This window comes from Molossus molossus, unplaced genomic scaffold (assembly GCF_014108415.1).
Source record: "Molossus molossus isolate mMolMol1 unplaced genomic scaffold, mMolMol1.p scaffold_m16_p_8, whole genome shotgun sequence".
In the NCBI taxonomy this organism is placed as follows: domain Eukaryota; kingdom Metazoa; phylum Chordata; class Mammalia; order Chiroptera; family Molossidae; genus Molossus; species Molossus molossus.
Genome location: NW_023425402.1, coordinates 20,974,969 through 20,992,363, shown reverse-complemented (window position 1 = coordinate 20,992,363; position 17,395 = coordinate 20,974,969). Strand labels below are relative to the sequence as shown.

At 44.9% G+C, this 17,395-nt stretch overlaps 1 protein-coding gene across 1 annotated transcript in view; it reads right to left on the bottom strand.

Annotated features, from left to right (window-relative positions):
* The window catches only part of TFAP2D (transcription factor AP-2 delta), a 62,843-nt gene extending 47,910 nt beyond the window's left edge, over positions 1 to 14,933 (bottom strand). Inside the window, exons 1-3 of the mRNA XM_036249197.1 lie at positions 14,361 to 14,933; positions 12,861 to 13,358; positions 9,249 to 9,309 (exon numbers count right to left, since the gene is read on the bottom strand). Of these exons, the coding sequence (XP_036105090.1) occupies positions 9,249 to 9,309; positions 12,861 to 13,358; positions 14,361 to 14,399 (598 nt within the window). The 5' untranslated portion in view covers positions 14,400 to 14,933. The remainder of the gene's footprint in view (positions 1 to 9,248; positions 9,310 to 12,860; positions 13,359 to 14,360) is intronic.
* Positions 14,934 to 17,395: the final 2,462 nt, after the last annotated feature.

Below are 17,395 nucleotides of genomic sequence, written 5' to 3'. Positions count from 1 at the left end.
TCCACTGAGTAATCAGAGGGAAGAACTTTTGAGATTTGGTGACAAGGCAAATTCAAAGTTTGCTTTTCTGAGAGCATACATTTGATTTCTTTACTTATGGGCTACCTTAAAACCCATCTCCAGCAAAGGGTCAAGTTCTATGAGGAAAAAGGAAAGAGAAAAAGTAGATGGAGGAAGACAAGTGATCAGGAGAGTGGTGTCTGAAATCTTTTTACTCAAAGGGTCCTCACCTGGCATCTCCTAGGAGCTTGTTAGAAATGCAGAATCTAAGGCCCAACCCCAGACATTGAGTCAGACTGCATTTTAAAAGACCGTTGGTGGTTCATGTGTGCATTCAAGTTTGAGGATCGCTGGCCCAGGACTCCTTGCTGGCCTCCCATGTAGTCATGTCCTCCTTTACTGAGCAGCTCAGATGGAATGTTATGTCAGTAGAGTCTCTGATATTCCGATTCTGGGCACAGTGGATAAGGAACCTGGGAGGATGTTTTAAAAAGCAAAGGGGCCCTGGCCGGTTTTGCTCAGTGGTTAGAGCGTCGGCTCATGGACTAATAAGTTGCGAGTTCGATTCTGGTCAAGGGCACGTACCTCGATTGTGGTTCGTCCCCTGGACCTGGGTGGAGAGAACAGGCTGACCTTGCCCTACTCTTAAAGTGTTTCTACCCCTGTACTTCCTGAAATTCCTCCTGGCTGTCTTACAGTCATCTGAATTTCCCTGAAAGTGCTGGGACCAACATCCTTCTCCCTAAGCTTTCTGAGGCAGGTGATCACCCTGCATTTCCTTCAAAGACCAAAGCAAAGGCAACGAGAGCCTCAGAGGATCTGGCCTCTTCCAGGCTGGAAGATGAGTCCTGTACATTAGGCCAAATTGCCAGTGCTAGTGCCTGGAAACCTGTGCTCACTTAAAATCTGAGGGATTATCACTCTGAAATCCTTATTTATTGATATAGGTATTAAACTTGTGGCCAACACCAAGGAAAACCATGCAAATGCCTTCTTCAGGAGCTAGACATAAAAGCAAGTTTACCTGTGCTTCCCCATCTGGCATTCTTAGAGACAATTTTAAAATAAATAATACACTAGTCCCCCCTTATGCACAGGGAAGTCTGAAAACACAGATAGTACTGAACTCTGTATACGCTGTTTTTTCCTATACATACATACACTTTACTGCTCATTTTGGCATATCTGAATTTCCAGCATCACTACTCTTGCACTTTGAAGCCATTATTAAGTAAAATAAGGGTTATTTGAACACAAGCACTGTGATACTGTGACAGTCGATCAGATAACCTAGACGGTTACTAAGTGACTAATGGGCAGATAGCCTGTGTAGGGTGGACACACTGGACAAAGGGGTGATTCATGTCCAGGACAGGACTGAGTGGGACAGCACAGGATTTCATCACACTACTAAGAATAGCACGTGCTTTAACATTTATGAATTTTCTGAAATTTTCCATTTAATATTTTCAGACCACAGTAGACTTCAGGTAACTGAAACCATGGAAAGTAAAATCGAGGATAAGAGGAAACTTTAATAATAATAATAGCAAACAATAATAATGTTTCCTGGGCTTAAAAATACAATTACACTTTTATGCTCTCGCTTTGTACCTATGGATGCAAAATGCATTTTAAAAATAAGCTCATAAGTGACTTCTCAAAAGTTGAGATGAACAGGAAAGTAAGGTAGATATCGGGTTTTAGTGTCATATCATGAGAATCATGAACCTGAGAACTTTAGAATTTGGGTCATTGTGAGCTCATCGGAAGAAAAATATTTTTAAAAGAAATAGTAATGTTTGTAATCAAAATTCACACAGCTCTCTACTGAGAATGGGCCTCTACTCACGGTCCCTATGAATTATAACCAAATGTATACTCTCACCTAAAGCCCCTTCTCTTGCACACTGGCCAGAACACAACTGAGGCACAAGGACGCTCGCCCAATGAGTCTCAAGTGTATTATGAGCGAGAGAAGAGGGTCTGTGCATGTGTTGATTTCCTGGTTGCTAAGGGAAAAGACACAATTTTAGACTTTTCCTATCTCTACGAATCTACAGTGGGTTAAAAACCTAATTTAGATAGATGCAGAATATTATCATTTTTTTTTTTTTTTTTAAATCAGGCTTTCTCCAATTGGAAGCAGCGTCCTTTGGGAAAGGAAAACCCCATGTGCTGAAAGTCAGCTGCTTCTAGGGAAGTCATTGGTCAGCTACCTAGCTAAATGCTAAGTCCCTGGGCCCTGGGTCTTTCTCTCCTGCATCCAGGTAGGGCTTCTGGCTTATGCTCAAATAAGCATTTATTAGGTAAGTTACACAGGTTGCATATTAAGAGTATGCTTGATGCACACACAAATTGCCTGGAAAATTTATTTTGTATTCAGATTAGCCTTCAACTCTAGAGTTATTTATTTATTTTTATGTCACAGCATCTTTAAAGGGAATTTCTGTTGCTTTGATACTTGGTACTGCTGCAGCCTTGTCCTGGCTAAAGATTTGGCAACTTGTAAAATTTACATCATGGGGAACCTAATATTTTTCTTCCCTGGGGTTTGTTTTAGGAAGGTATTAAAAAGTAATAGGTCAACAGAACCAGAGTTTTGCATTTGAAATGTAGGTTCCAAGGAGGTGAGAATTCTTTAAGTGGATCCAGACAACTGATGGCAATGGTGAGATTTCAAAGAAGGAAAGTCATGAAAGAGTCAACCATGCCATGCCATTTATAGCATCCATCCCCAATATTACTATTTGGAGTTCCAAGTGGTGCCTATGTTGCATGTAAGCACTTCTGAAATTATGTACTATTCATTTTATTATTATTTTTTTTATTATTATTTTTTTTAATCCTCACCCGAGGATATTTTTCCATTTTTTGTACAGATAGAGTGGGAGGGAGAGAGAGGAAGAGAGAGAGAATGAGAGAAACATCGATGTGAAAGGACACATCGAGTGGCTGCCACCCGCACGACCAACCAGGGCCGGGGACAAACTGCAACCGAGGTACGTGCCCTTTGCGGGAACCGAACCCGGGTCTCTCCGGACCGCAGGCCGACGCTCTAACCGCTGAGCCAAACCGGCCAGGGCTGTACTATTCATTTTAGATCCAGCACTCTAGTTAGGTGTAACTCTGGTGCCACAGCTGGGATCCTCAAACAGAACTTCTCTAGAATACATCTCTTTCCTTTCATAGTACACAGAAGCAATACTTCCATAAAGGTCATTATAGTAGTAGCCTAAGAAATCAGGGACTATCCACTCCAGGTCACTTGTTTAGGACATGCCTATCATAAAAGGGGTTAACTTTGCCATTGCGATAGGAAAAAGTATCCCAAGGGCTTACTTACTGTGTGTGTATGACAAAATCATGCACAAAATATATAAATGCAGATCCTCCAGCCATCAGACCTTGCTAGATCCCAGGCCTCCAGAAGAAACGGGGGTCTGGGGCTTTGCCCTTTGTGGGTGGCTGGAAATGTCTGGCCCGGTGTCTGCAGGCAAGGTGTGGGAGTGGAAAGAGGACTAGACTACAAGTAATAGGCTGGTCAACTAGGGATCCGATCCATTCCACTTTAGGCGAGTAACTCTGGAACTCAGTCTGGCCATCTGAAAAATGGAGATGCTCACAGCTGCTCTACTTATTCCCCCAGATTGTGAGGAGGTGCAACGGGAAATGGATGCACTCGTGCTCAGCACCCGGAGCAAAAGCCACCCAACCCCACCATTGTGTTGAACAGCTACCACGTCACTGGGTGCGTGCTGTGAAGCCTGACAAGATCCCCACCCACCCTGTGCGCTGCTACCGGATAGAAAGTCAAGCGCCTAAGCCAGGGCACACTTACTTTTCTCACCCTAGGCAATTAGGGCAGAGGAAACAGCCACGGTCGTCTCCAAGGACCCGCGGCTCCCCTGGCGTGCCCAAAGCCTTCTCTAAGCCTTGCGTGCCCTCTGGGTGCCTCCTGGAAGAACACGGCAGGTGCTGGCCAGAGGCCCCGCGCGTTCTCCAGGTGCGATCAATACTTCCTGGAGGGCTTCCGGGCGCGGGGCTGGTGCGCGCTGCGTCTCCAAAGGCGCAGCACCGCCCCACTCTCAGCCGTCTCTGTGTTGACATAATTAGACCAAATCTTGAGAGCAAAATAAATGTTCTGTTCGCCTTACAGCCAAACAGATGTTTACAATTCAAATGAAAGAAATACAAACGGCAGGGATTTTTTCTCCCCTTCTTCATCTCCAATGATCGCTCGTTTTTTTCTGACACATTAAAAATGTGTAAGCGATTACAGGAGTTTCCTGTTCCAGTTTGTTCTGCCGGTACATTTCTTCGAGGTACGCGTTTAAACTGGGTAGGGTAGGATCATTTTCGGCGGCTTCTCTTCTAGCCTCTTGCCCTTCTCAATCCCAATTTCCCCATGTACTCCCCCCCACCACCACACACACACCAAGGCAGCATATACTAATTGTAATCAAATAACAAAGCGATATGGACTTAATTGTAATCAAATATGTCTCAGACGATATTTGAACTGCGAATTGCGCTGTTTTGGGGAGGAAATACCAGGTATAACTGGATTACCAGGTCTGAAAGTCCTCCTCCCCGTGCAGACTCCAGGCAGAACAAAAGAAAGGGAGGTCTGAAAGGAGAGACCTACTAGTTTAACGTGACGGTGGGTGTGTAATAATGTGTGTGTGCGCGCGCGCGTGGGCGGGGGGGTCAATCCCCATTTCTCAATGCAGGCAGTGCTTTGGTTTTTCGTGATTTTCAAAGCAATAAGGAAACTGGAGAGAAGGCGGAAGGCTATGGAAAAGCAGCCCTCCACCCCCGCAAAATAGATTTCCAACAAACCATGCTTCTAGGGTCTTTCGGTAATATGAATTTTAGATTTCATATAAAGGTGATTGAATTCTGAGCCTGTGTTTGAGGCCTAACGAGGTAGGCGAGACTCCAGGTGTATTTCTGGCTTTATTTTTCACAATAAATAAGCCATAGAAATGAGTTTTGCGTATTCAAGAGAGATTCTAGGGGTGCCTCTAGGGGTGACAAAAGATGAGGCACATTCCTCTCACCCTCCTCCAATACTACTCCTTCCAGGAACTGCTGAAAGACCCAAAGCCTCTCACTAACCCTTTCCAAAGCTCAGGGGCCTGGAGAAATAGGAGGAAAGTAGTCTTCCTGCCCAAGCAGTCTGTGGGCAGCCGTGAGGGCTGCAGAAGGGAAAAGCGGTCAGCTCCACGCACCCTGTTATTGGCAGACTGGGCGATTGATGCTAAGCTTCGTTTCACCCAAGCTTTTTTTTTTTTTAATTAAATCGGATCTGACAATGTTTGTACTGTAGCGTAAATGCCTCCGCCTGGCATGCCAGTCACCTCTAAGCGATCTGACAAACTCCAGCTCTCTTAAAATGAGCAGAGTTCAGATCATATTAATTCCCCAAAAATGTTTTGATTCAGAGTAGTTTGTATTTTGTGTAGCCACGGGCAATCCAGAAAGCGCTCCAGCCTGCCCAAGGCCGGGTCCGCTCCCTCTCCGCGTGGCCCAGAGGCTATGGCGGTATTTAAGCTTCTGAAATTAGCCTGGGGCTGCAAAGCAGAGTGATCACAAAGCGAAACAAGGGCGCTTCCCCTCTTCACTTTTTTCTTTTTTTTCTTCTTTTTTTTTTTGAGTTTGCCATCCCGATTTCACAAGAAAGACCAGGGCCAAAATGTCACTTTCCATCCAAATACGGAAAAACTGGGTTTTCCCATTTCACCTCCATTCTGTTCTGAAGGCCACTGTGGCTCCTGCCCAGTTGAACCCCTATCCCTGCGTTTCCAACCTGGATCTACTCATTATTAGCTTCATCATCGTCGCCGTCATCATCAACATTGTTCTCTTACTATTAAATTCTCGGAACGAGAAATGAAAAGGGCCAGCGCCTGACAAAGGGGCGGGGGCCGTAGGGAGTCTCAGAAGATTCCTGGGGAAAGAAGAGTGGGTTTTCCTTTCTTTCTTTCTTTCTTTCTTTTTTTTTTTTTTAATGATTAAAAACACAGGCGACTCCTGTAAATAGAAGCCTCATTTCTTCAAGAGATGCCTTTTGAAATCCAGTATCTGAATATTCAACGAAGGCAAAGCTCCACTCTGTACGTACAACATTAATATGATCTCTGCAGAATTTGCTACTCAGAAATATTAACATATCAAAGCCGACGCCGGAGGCGAGAGAAGCTATCGATACCCAAGCACTGGGTAAAGTAAAGATTATTGGTTCTGATGGTTCGAGTGGCGGAGCTGCGGGCTAAATCGCGCACACCATTAACTGAGAGGGAGCGAGCGGGGAGCTGCCCCTCAGAGGCGGTGGCAAATATTTTATCTAGGTGGTAATTACCTCGCTGCTGCCCCTTCTTCCGCACTTTCTTTGGCTATGGGGCCTTCATTATACGCAAAGACAACGTAACTGCCGCTTACCAAAATGAGTCAGAGAAATGGCATTTTGATTTTTACATACATGTAGAAGTGGCCAAATTTTAAAAACTGAAACTTCCCCCTCCCCCCGCCCATGCAAACCAGGATAGCCTCTCCCTGGGGAACTCATGCAGGACATTCGGGGATTTGTCTTTCTTCAGGGATCTTTAGAAGTGAAATCCATTTTTTTTTCTCCCACAGTAAATTCTGGAAATCATTAGAAATGTAAGTTTATCATTGGGCTTAGCAGGAGAAGGAAAATGGTGAAAAGTTGTGCTTTTCAAGAAATTACGTTTCATGTGGAGAGTTACCTGCAAAGCACGCATTAGAAGGGAAACAGACATCCCATCTAAGCTATTACACAACACGGAGATACGGCAGAGAGCTTGCGTTCAGGTCCTCCCGATTTTTGAAGAACAAAGGTGACTAGAGTTATTGATATCAGGAATCCTGTGCTCTACCGTGACAATAGAGACAAGAGGCTTCCTAGTTTTCTTTAAAAAAAAACACAAAACAACCTGGGAGTCCTGAGATGAGGGGCTGGGTGTGCTCTGGCAGGATCTACACTACCTTTTCATGCAAGGCTTCCTTGATATCCTTGCTACTCATTTGTAAATTGTCATGAACATTGATCGTTCAGAGTAAACAGACAGCGCACCCTGATCTCCGTGGCTATACCAAGTTAATTGGACTATCTCTAAGACACAGAAAAGGAATAAACTCAGCAGTTAAATTCCGAATTCTTTCACAGGGTGAGGGAAGACGGGGTTTAGCCAAACAACGCAGACGAAAACCCCAAGTTACCTCCCCTTTCTCTTTGGAGCCACGCTGTTCTTCTAAAAGATCAATATTTGGTTTAAAATAGCAGATTCGGGGCGGAATTTTTAAGAGAAGCGAGTTGGCACCGAATCCTAGAAGAATAATGAAACATCACCTAAGGAAGGCCATTTCTGTGGCTCTGTTAGGACAGGACCGCAGCGCTGTCTGACCGTGCAGTTAGTTACCCAAGAGCCTTGGCCTTTTTTGGGAGAATGATGTAAGGATGTCCCCTAAGGCTCTTTCCAAAACTTCAACTGATTACACAGCCATCTCCCATCCAGCTCCCAAATTTGACCTCGAATAATTCCCACCCTCTGCCAGCTATTGTACGATCTGACGCAATTTGCAAGCAATTGAGCAGTGATCGAGTGCGGAGCTGAACGCAAAAACCGCAGTAGCGCGATCTGAGCTCTGGGAGGAGCCGGCTCCCGGAGCTAATTAGTGGCGCTGTCCTTCAGCACCACCAACATCTTTGGGCGTCCGCAGTGCTTGGCCTCACCTTTAGTGTGACCGCCCCAACGGACCCGGATCAGCACCTCTCACCTGGCCCCTCTTTCACTCTATATTTTAACCCCTCCCCCAACAGGATGTATATTTTATTTCAATTTTTACTAGTCTCGGGCCTATTTCATATCATGTCAATATGACTGAGCATTGGCCTGGCTGACAAGCTGTATATTGCTCATTAAAAAAAAAAAAAAAAAATTTGTGGAGCAACACTAGTAATTAAAAAAAAATAGTTCTCAACTATCCATTGGGTGAAAGAACAGAATTAGATAGTTATTTTAAATATAATGGAAGGTTCAAATATCTACTATGACAGTAGTCTAGTTTCAAAAGGAAAACACTCTTTGTTTTCTTTCCCCCTCAGTTTAAGTGGAGTTTCACACCAGACACCGAGTTGCAAAACTTATGGAAAGAACCCACTGCTTATCTATCAATGTGTTTCTTTTTGGGGGACTCTTTAAATGAGTTTTGAACGAGATAGAGAGGGACTGAGGACATTTATTTGGTACCAACAGAAGTGACTCAGTTTTTAGTGGTTCAGTTACTAAAGACAACTGCAGCCCTGGAGCTGGAATTAGTCCTGGTGAATAGGCCACATCTTATTAATTCGTATGAAGTTGGGATAACAGCTGGTCCCCCTTGCCTTGTGTGCTCCTCGAGTTACTCAGCTTGCTAGAAAAATAAGCTTCAGAGGCTCTGGATACAGTTAAGTGGGAAGCCAGCAAAATCTACACTGCCTTGAGGCCCTTAAAATGTCATCATTCAAAACCTTTTGTCAAAATGGAACATCTGAGATGCAGCCCCCTTCAGTGTCTGAGTGGAAATCAACAGCTTTCTACTCTTGTCACCCCCCCCCCAACCTTCCCATTCCATGGGTAACTCTGGATTCAGATGTTTTCTTCAACAGATGGGAAAAAGAAAGCTTTATCCGGTATAGTTAACACCACCTCCTCCTCCCACCCTCCCTTAAAGAAAGAAACATTCGGGACCCTTAGAAAAATAAAAGCAGCTACAATATTGGTGTTTCATTAGCCTTCCCTGCAGCTCAATGAATCTAGCTTTTCACAGAATCCTTCAAAGCCTCAAGCTAACACCATCACTTCAAATACCCAGGCTGTGGCTGGCACATTTAGGACTAAAAAAGACTAGAAATTCTGCTCCAGGATGCGGTGATGGCGGAAGGAGGTGTGAGAAGGTTTTGGGTTTCTTTCTCTTTTTGTCTTGAACTTTGATTCTGTCACTGCTCTGTGAGAAACAGCCAATCTCTCCTATCACAGCTCTTTTGGGCACAGGCTAAGTTCAAGCCTCGGTGGAGGGCTTTTTAATGTGGGTATGCCTGTGTGGGACAAGAGTAATTGACCAAGAGTAATTGTTTTCTCAACTATCAGACAAGGGATTTGATGTTTAAAAGCACCACCAGATCTTCAAAACTAAGTAATAGATATGAAAAGAATGTTTAGTTTTAACATATTGTTACTTACCTCTTCTTATCACTCCACCTTGGCCATTGAGAACAAGCCCACACTGGGCTTCCACGGAGCCCTTAATAAAAGAAAGTAAATAGAATCACTAAGATAGATACTAATAGGCATGACCACATGAGTTAAGTCTTTCAATCTGTCCCATCCCTGAACCTCATATCCAAATAACCCCATAATATACATTTAACGCAACCACTGAGCTAAAGCAAGTTTGGCACTATGCATGATTTTAAGAAAAACATTTTTTGCCAGAAAACCACAATCTAAAAGTTGTATAAATCTTAAGGTATGCATTTTACAGCACCATGAAATATTACACTTCAAAGAGCACAGATGCCTTTCATCTTGGCATAAGAGAATGAGAAACCCTTTGAATCTCCATCAAGGCCCATAGCATATATACAGTTTCCTCAGCAGTTTCTTCATGAAGCAAATTACACCAAAGGTCTCCAGCTTGGCACTGTGGGTTTCTTGGGAGCTCAGAAAAGCCATTTCAAGTGGAAGATTCAAGTTATCTCATGAAGGGTCTGCTTTACCCCAGTTGGAGGAGCATCCTATAATGCTCCTCAAAATGGGCCTATAGAGGACACACCTTCAGGTTCCCTCACTGTAGAACTTCAGAAGACTGATGGATTGAGGGATCATTTGATCTGGGAAGGAGGTAAGCGTTTGCTGATTTTTTTATTAAGAAAAATAAAATTCTCTCTCTCTCTCTCTGTGCCTTTTTTTTTTCTTTCTGAGTCCAAATGTGTTAAAGGCTCATTTTCTTTTCCAAACAAACGAGGTATTGGACATGAAAGAGGCCTTGAAGGGTGTTAACCTACCCAACAGCCCGTGAAGAGTTAAGTAAATGCGGAGAGAGTCGGTGCATAATAAAAACCCACTTTACAAAACAACCTTTACAACCCTGGCTCCCTTTGCTTCCCCATTTTCACCATATTGAGGCAGGCCTGTAAGAGCCCCCTTTTCAACCAGCTCACGAGCTCTTTCTTATTTGAACTGTTCTGCCTTAAAGTGATTATCAAATCAATATGAAAAAAAAAAAAAACTTGGAAACTGAGCATAAATTAAAGCGGTGATGGGAAAAGGTGTGACAGTTTCCTTTGTTGGCCATAGCAAATCTTTTTAGGGGACTCAAAGATGGAACTGAAGCCACAAGACTGTTTGCATCTGTTAGGCAGACTTATACCGCCCTCCAAACCATTGGACTTTCACTTAAAATTCTGTGCAGGGAAAAGTATATTTACATTTGTTGCATTTGAAATGAGGCATATGCTGATGAATGTTTTAAAAAGAAAGAAATAAAAGGAGAGAGACGGGTTTCTCCCACACATCCCCTCCCCATTTCTGGTTTTGAAAGTAGCTATGACTTTTTTCTTTCTTTTTCATTCTACTAAGTCCAGAAGAACTGGGAGAAAATAACTTGCCAGATTTACAACTTGCTTCATGTGTACACATATAAAATGATATATATGTATGTCTATAGACATAGATACATAGATAGATCATATACCATACTCCTCAATTTCTTCTAGTATCTTGGAGTATTTCTCTCCGTATGGCTATTCCCTCAGTATGAGTAATACATGGGAAAAAGAAGATTAAAAATATTAAAAAAAAACACACACACACAGGCTGGGAAGGGGGGGGTGTCAAAATATCTGAAATGAAGAAGGTAAAAGACCCTGCCGCACTCCAAGGGAGTGAATCCTTTCCCTCCCATTCTCTGGCGCACTGTTAAGATGTTTATTTTCTTAGAAGAAATGAATCCTGGACTCTTCACTTAACAACCCCCCCCCCCTTATAAGTAAAACGTTGTTTGGTCAGATGACATTGCATAAATGACCAGTTGAATGGCACTAAGTCGAAAATTGGATAAACTACGGTGTTCTTTTGCATGGGATTGGCTCTTTGTCTGGTGCTTGCAAATGTTCTAATCCTCTCTTTTGAAAAATGCCCAGCTTTGTGCCTAGCACAGAAAAAAAATTTGTACAGATACAAAAAAATCAGCAGCAGACGTGGCTATTAAAAAGAGTAAATAGGTTTTAGTTGAGCAAAGCATTGAATGGCAGATCCCCCCCCCCCGCCCCCCGCTTGAGACATAAGGGGATCCTTGTGAAAAATGTAAAAATACCCTGAGCGTATAAAATTATTTTGTGAATATAAATGTAGAAAGTCAAGGTTTATGGATCCAAATCTTTTTTCTTGTGTGCTGACCTTGTGGCTATCGCTCTTTGTAGGGACTGTAAGGGCTTTTACTTTAATTTTAAAATGATCCCTTGCTTGAAGGTAAATGAGAAAAAAAGATTTTCTGTGCGCAACAAGGGTTCTCTGACGTCTCCAACTTGTGCTCTTCAAGAGTCTCGCCTTTCATTGTGGTGCTGTGAAGAAGGAGGCCAGCTTTGTGCCCACTGAAAAAGTAGGGATGCCCAGGTAGAATTAGCTGTACTTTCAGGCAAAAGAAATGACAACTTCTTGTCTTCTGGGTTCTTTTTTGGACATTTGTGAGCTTATTTGTTTGAAATGAGGATGTGATAATATGCTTGCATAATTATAAATTCTATTGTTGCAAAGAATATGCAAAATGTATTAAGAAAGAAAGTAGGAGATATGTAATTGAGTGGTGGCCTCCTCAGTATCTGAATTCCTTCCTTCCTTCCTTCCTTCCTTCCTTCCTTCCTTCCTTCCTTCCTTCCTTCCTCCCCCCTCCCTCCCTCCCTCCCTCCCTCCCTCTTTCTCCTTTTCATTTTCTCTCTCTCCCTTCCTTTTCTCCTTTCTTCTCCCTGTGTCTTTTTCTCTCTCCCTCTTTATTTCTTCAGTTCCTTCTTCTTAAGGAGTTGCATCTTACATAAAAGTTAATGCGTTGGAGAGGAAAAATAAAGTTGTAAATCAACTGGGTGGTGGGATTGGGCACTCCTCCGGCAGAGAAAATTAGGCTCAACCACACACCCTGGGGGTTGTGCCTTATGCAAATTTTTTATTGGGGTACCTTTTTGAGGTTTTCATTTGTGATTCTTTGCTTTCCACACCAACCTAGTATCGTTGTTGAAACTTCTGCTAGAACTCAGGGTCCCAACAATGTCCCCAGAACAAATCAGCTCCCCCAATTCATAGTAAGCTCCCCACAGCTCAGTCTGGGACAAACGGCCTGAGACAGGAGGGTAGACCCAGCAAAGTGCCATACTGAGGGTGCGATTGGTCAGCTTATTGGGTTTTACTCTAAATCCAGTTGTCCCAACTCCAGCCTCCTAGATCACCCCTACCCCATCCCCTCAGGGACAGAAATGAGGATTCACAAAGACTTCCAAGCAAACCCACCAAACGTGGGGGACCGCAGTTAGCCGGACTCGGAGCGTCCAGGTGAAGTGCCTTGATCCAATGAGAGAAACCGAATGGCACACACCTCCTCTAATTGCTTTGATAACTTTCCATAAGTGGTGTGTGTGTGTGTGTGTGTGTGTGTGTGTGTGTGTGTGTGTGTCAGAGGAGAGAGAGAGAGAGAGAGAGAGAGAGAGAGAGTTGGAGAGTCGGCTTACAATCAGAGCACTAACAGAGCGGGAGGGGGAGGGCGAAGAGGGGAGGGCCAGACAAATTCACTGCATGCTTGTTTACCTGCAAGTCGTCGGCTCCCGCGGCGGCCAGCCCCAGGCTGGGCCCTGGCAGGAGTCTTTGATCTGGGTGCATTCCATACTGAGAGCCATGACTCATGAGGGACAGGTCGTGGCGGCGGTAGGCATCGAGGCAGCCGAGCTCCCGCCTCTGTTCGTCCAGGCAGGACGACTTGAGCGCCCGCGCATTGTGCAGGTTAATAAAGTCGGTGGGCTCCCCGTGGTGGATCTGCTGGTAGTACTGTTGCGAGTGGTGGAGCGAGTTCAGAGAGTAGGCGTCGGGGGTGACGGCCGGGTGGCTGTGCTGAAACTCGTAATGGAAGGACTGGTGGTGGAGCGGGGTGTACTGGTGGTTAGTGGAGAAGTAGGGGGACGCGAACTCGGTGCCGGTGGTGGAGTAAGTTAAAGGAGAGGAGGAGGAATAGGCGACAGTGGAATTGGCTACGGACTCCAGACAGCCAAGCTGCATCAAACGGTAGCTGTTTGATCCGTCGTGACGTATCTGGAAGGAAGAGGGGGAAAAGGGAGAGCAGAAAAACTTGAGGTTTGTCATTTTGCAACCACGGCGCCGCTCTCCTGGAGCCAGAAGCTTCCTCCGGCTCTCTCAGCGGAGCCAGCGCGCCGGGCTCGGGCCGAGCGCAGCCGGGGTTCAGCGCCTTTGCCAGAAAGCCTTTGCGAGCAGGCGGACTGGGGGTGGGCGGCCTCGTCCTCACAGTCGAGAGGGAAAAAAAATCCCCCACCCTATATAGGTGCGGTGACACCACACACACACACACACACACACACACACACACACACACACACACACAGCCCCTGCTCGACTTGCGCAGGGCGCTGGGCGTTGGGAGCCGGGTTTGCGACTGGCTCCGGGGCCGCGGGGAGCAGAACGTAGAGTCCACACGCACAGACGCCTCGCCACTCCAGCCGGATCCCAACCCCGAGGTTCTGCCGCTGTCCAGGCCAAAACGTTTCTCCAGAGCTGTTCAAAATCATTGTCCATCTATTTTAAAAATCCAGTCTGTGCACATTCTTCAACTTGCTCATTTTCTTAAACATTTGGAGCAAAGCATCCAAACCCCCTTTCCGCTTCACTTTCTTAGAATAAGCCCATTCCGAAAGGGGTGCGTTGTTCCCCACCCCCCTTGTCCACCTACCGTCTCCCCCCATCAATCTCTTTACTTTGCCTTCCTGAGTATCTTTTTTCCATATCTATCTCTTTCTCCTCGCCACCTCCTCCCTTTCTTTATTATTAGGATTATGTTTCCCCCTCATTATGGCAAATGTTCCTTAACGTGGCAGAGTTGCCCTTCCCGGCGACAGATGTCATAACGAACTTTCTCCCCTTTCCTTCCTTAACTTCTCCCGAAAGTCAGCTTATAATTAAACGTAACGGTCCAATATAGATTAGAGAAGGGGCAGCTGCCACAGCCGCCGCCGCCACCGCCGCCGCCGCCACACACACGCGCGCTCAAAAAAAAAAAAAAAAAAAAAAAAGTAATAATACCTCGGCATCGTGGACTAGTCCCGGAAAGGTAGTTGACATGTTGGGTTTCTCCGAAAGCTTACGATGCAATTTCCCCCTCCAAAAAAAGAATCGGGGGGAAAAAAAAATCCAAACTTCTTGTATTTTCCAATTTTTTTTTTTAAGGAAAAAAATGTTCTATAGATAGAGATCTAAATTGTAATGGCTTTGCCTGGATCAGATAGCTCCTTGCCTCGTACCCACTTAAAAACCTGTAGGAACAAAATTTTCCCTCTGCACAAAAGCAGCTCCCTGGAACAGATTTTGTACTTGCTGAGTATTTCTTTGGCTGATGTCGTAGGTCCCTTGGTAATATAGAAGTTTTGAAAATTAAGCATCAGCACTGAGAACTGGGAGGACAATAGGCAGAAGAGATTTATCCCAGGAGACAAGGAATAAATATTGTATCTTCGCCTAATAAGGAACTGGAGGTTCTTTCAACATTTTTATCCATTTTTTCCAACCTTTATCATGCTTTTCTATACCGACTGAGATGGGGACTCATCTCTGCAGAAAGAATTTGCACACATTTTATTGCGAAGATAAAGATCTAGCCCTGATGTGTGTATATTAGAGATAGAAATATACATTAATTAAAGCTTCCTTTTACACGAGGAAGTGTTCATTCCTATTGGTTCTACTCCCTGGATACTGAAAGCTGCTTTTTGCAACAAGCACCCAAATCAATTTCATCCAGATTGGGGTGTCTGCCTTTACCCAAGTGGAAACAATACTGCTCTTTCCATATTTACATCAAATTTGGGTTCTTTCCCCTTTTTGGGAAGGCAACACCCGGCGGTGGCTTATACTTTCTGCAGCTTTTATAATAAATAACCATGATGGACAGTCCCAAGTTTCCATCATAAAGAGATGGTGTAACTGGCAATATATTTAAGGAAAATACAGGAGAATAAAGACATGTGACAAGACTCCACATTTAGGTAAAACGTTGTCTTTTGATACCCAACTCAACCCATTTCCCCCCTATTTTGTGTTTTCCTTCCCTTTTGAAAACAGTACTGGATGGGGGTTGGGGGTGGACCATTTAGCAGTGGCACCAGGTATTTGAACACCATTACCTCCAAATAACCCTTAAATGTTTGAAAGTTATATTTTACAAAGAGGGCAGGAAGGAGGGAGCACACAAACTCTCTCTAGCTCTTCTATGGGTTTATTGACTTTCAAGGAGTATTTGAGCTTTACTTTGTTCAAAATGTGGTTTCCTGCACCAAGTGGTCTAATGCCTGGAGGGGGTATCGGTGGCTACATGCCGGCAATACTGAGGCTGTGAACGGTTCTCTCTCCAACCCTGTCTGCCTCCTAAGAACTGGCTGGCCCCACAGAGTCATCTCAAAGATAGAAGGGGTCATTTAGTCTTAATTGCCATTTCATTTGGTTAGCTTTTAAGTGTTTAAGCTGAGAAGGTGTCTTAATAATAAGCCGCAGGCAAACAGGCATGTGGCTTTTTTTTTTTTTTTTTTTTTTTTCAGGTCGGGGTTTGGGAAGGTTGATTAGGATCTGCTCATGCAGGCTAACTGGGGCTGTCACTCAGCACTCTTTGCTTTATATAAATGGACAAAGGCACACGACAAGAATTGAAATGCACTGTCTGAACTGGAGATCCGTGATGCTCCAGCCCTGCACAAGGGTCAGCAGCCAATACTTGCTCCCTTTTCCAAGGTGCGCCAGAGCCCCCACCCCCAACTTCTTGAAATTCTATATTTTGGTCTAATGAAGTCAGGAGACTGAGAGCCCAAAGAAGATGAAAAGGAAGAATGCCCAACTTGATCTGTAAGGTGGGAGGGGTAAGATGAGTGCAGCACTGAGGGCCTGAATCCCAAAATGCTTGCAGCGAAATCTTTTGTTTGCCTGGGTGAGGCGTCTATATTCTACCCACAGATGAAATAAATAATCATTCATGGGAGCTGGGATACGCCCCACGACTTTACCCCAGGAACCCCTGTCCCTGGGAAGAAACAAAGCCCCCCGCAGAAGAATGTGTAGGGCCCGCAGGTTATCTTGGGAATTGTCAGATGCACTTTTTTTTTTTTTTTTTTTTTTGGTGAATGATGGTTTCCCAGTTAGTCCAATGCAAATGGAAAAGGATGGCCCCTTCTCGGACAAGCTGCAAACCCCTCCCCCAACTCCCCTACTGTCAGATACATCTTCATTGAAGGCGAAGGGACCTTCTTTCCTCGGCTTAGGTCCTGGAGGCAGCCGCAAAATCCTCTCCCTTGGGAACAACCAGAGGCTCAGGACGTCGTGGCCGCCTGCTCTGCCTGCTGTCCCAGCGCATTTGGCCCATGTGTTTGTCCCTCTCCAGGAGAAAATGCACACACAGTCCCCAAGCTTCTGATGCTCTCTATAATGAGCTCTGGCCTGGAGATAAGTACAGTCACTGAATGACCTCTGGTTGTCTCCTCTGAATACTTCAGGACATCACCAAAGAACTGGCAATCGTACCTCTCCACTCCACTCTCTAGCCCCAGCCCGTTTCCCCGAGTGACGTCTAGGTACCAAGATAAAAGGTGTCCAGGGCTTCATTTACTGTGCTTCTTGAACCCTTGTGGAATTAGAGGAAATTTTTAAAAATGCACAATGAGAAAAACTTGTATTTAGGGGAGATGACACAGGGAGGGTAAAGTGCCGTCTTTTTAAATTTAAGGATCAACTTTGCCTGGGCGTCATGTCTCTTTTGAAAAACTCTTCTGCTCCCAACCTGGTGTCCTGGCTTCCCACACCAGCGGCTGAACAGTAAGAAAACTCCATTTGGCCAACTGCTCCCTCTCTCCTTATCCACCCCTCCCCTCCCGCCAAAGCTGTTTGTCCCTGAAAGAAAATTTGGGGAGAGCAGCCGCGCCATATGCACATACTGGTCAGCGCTCCCTTCCATCTGCTCTAGGGTTGCTCAGCGTGCCCCTTCTCTAAAGAAATTCATTGAGGCAGGTGTGTGGTGTGCTTGGTGTCTGTGCGTGTGTGTGGTGCGCGCACACGGGATTTGTTTCTGACAGACAGTC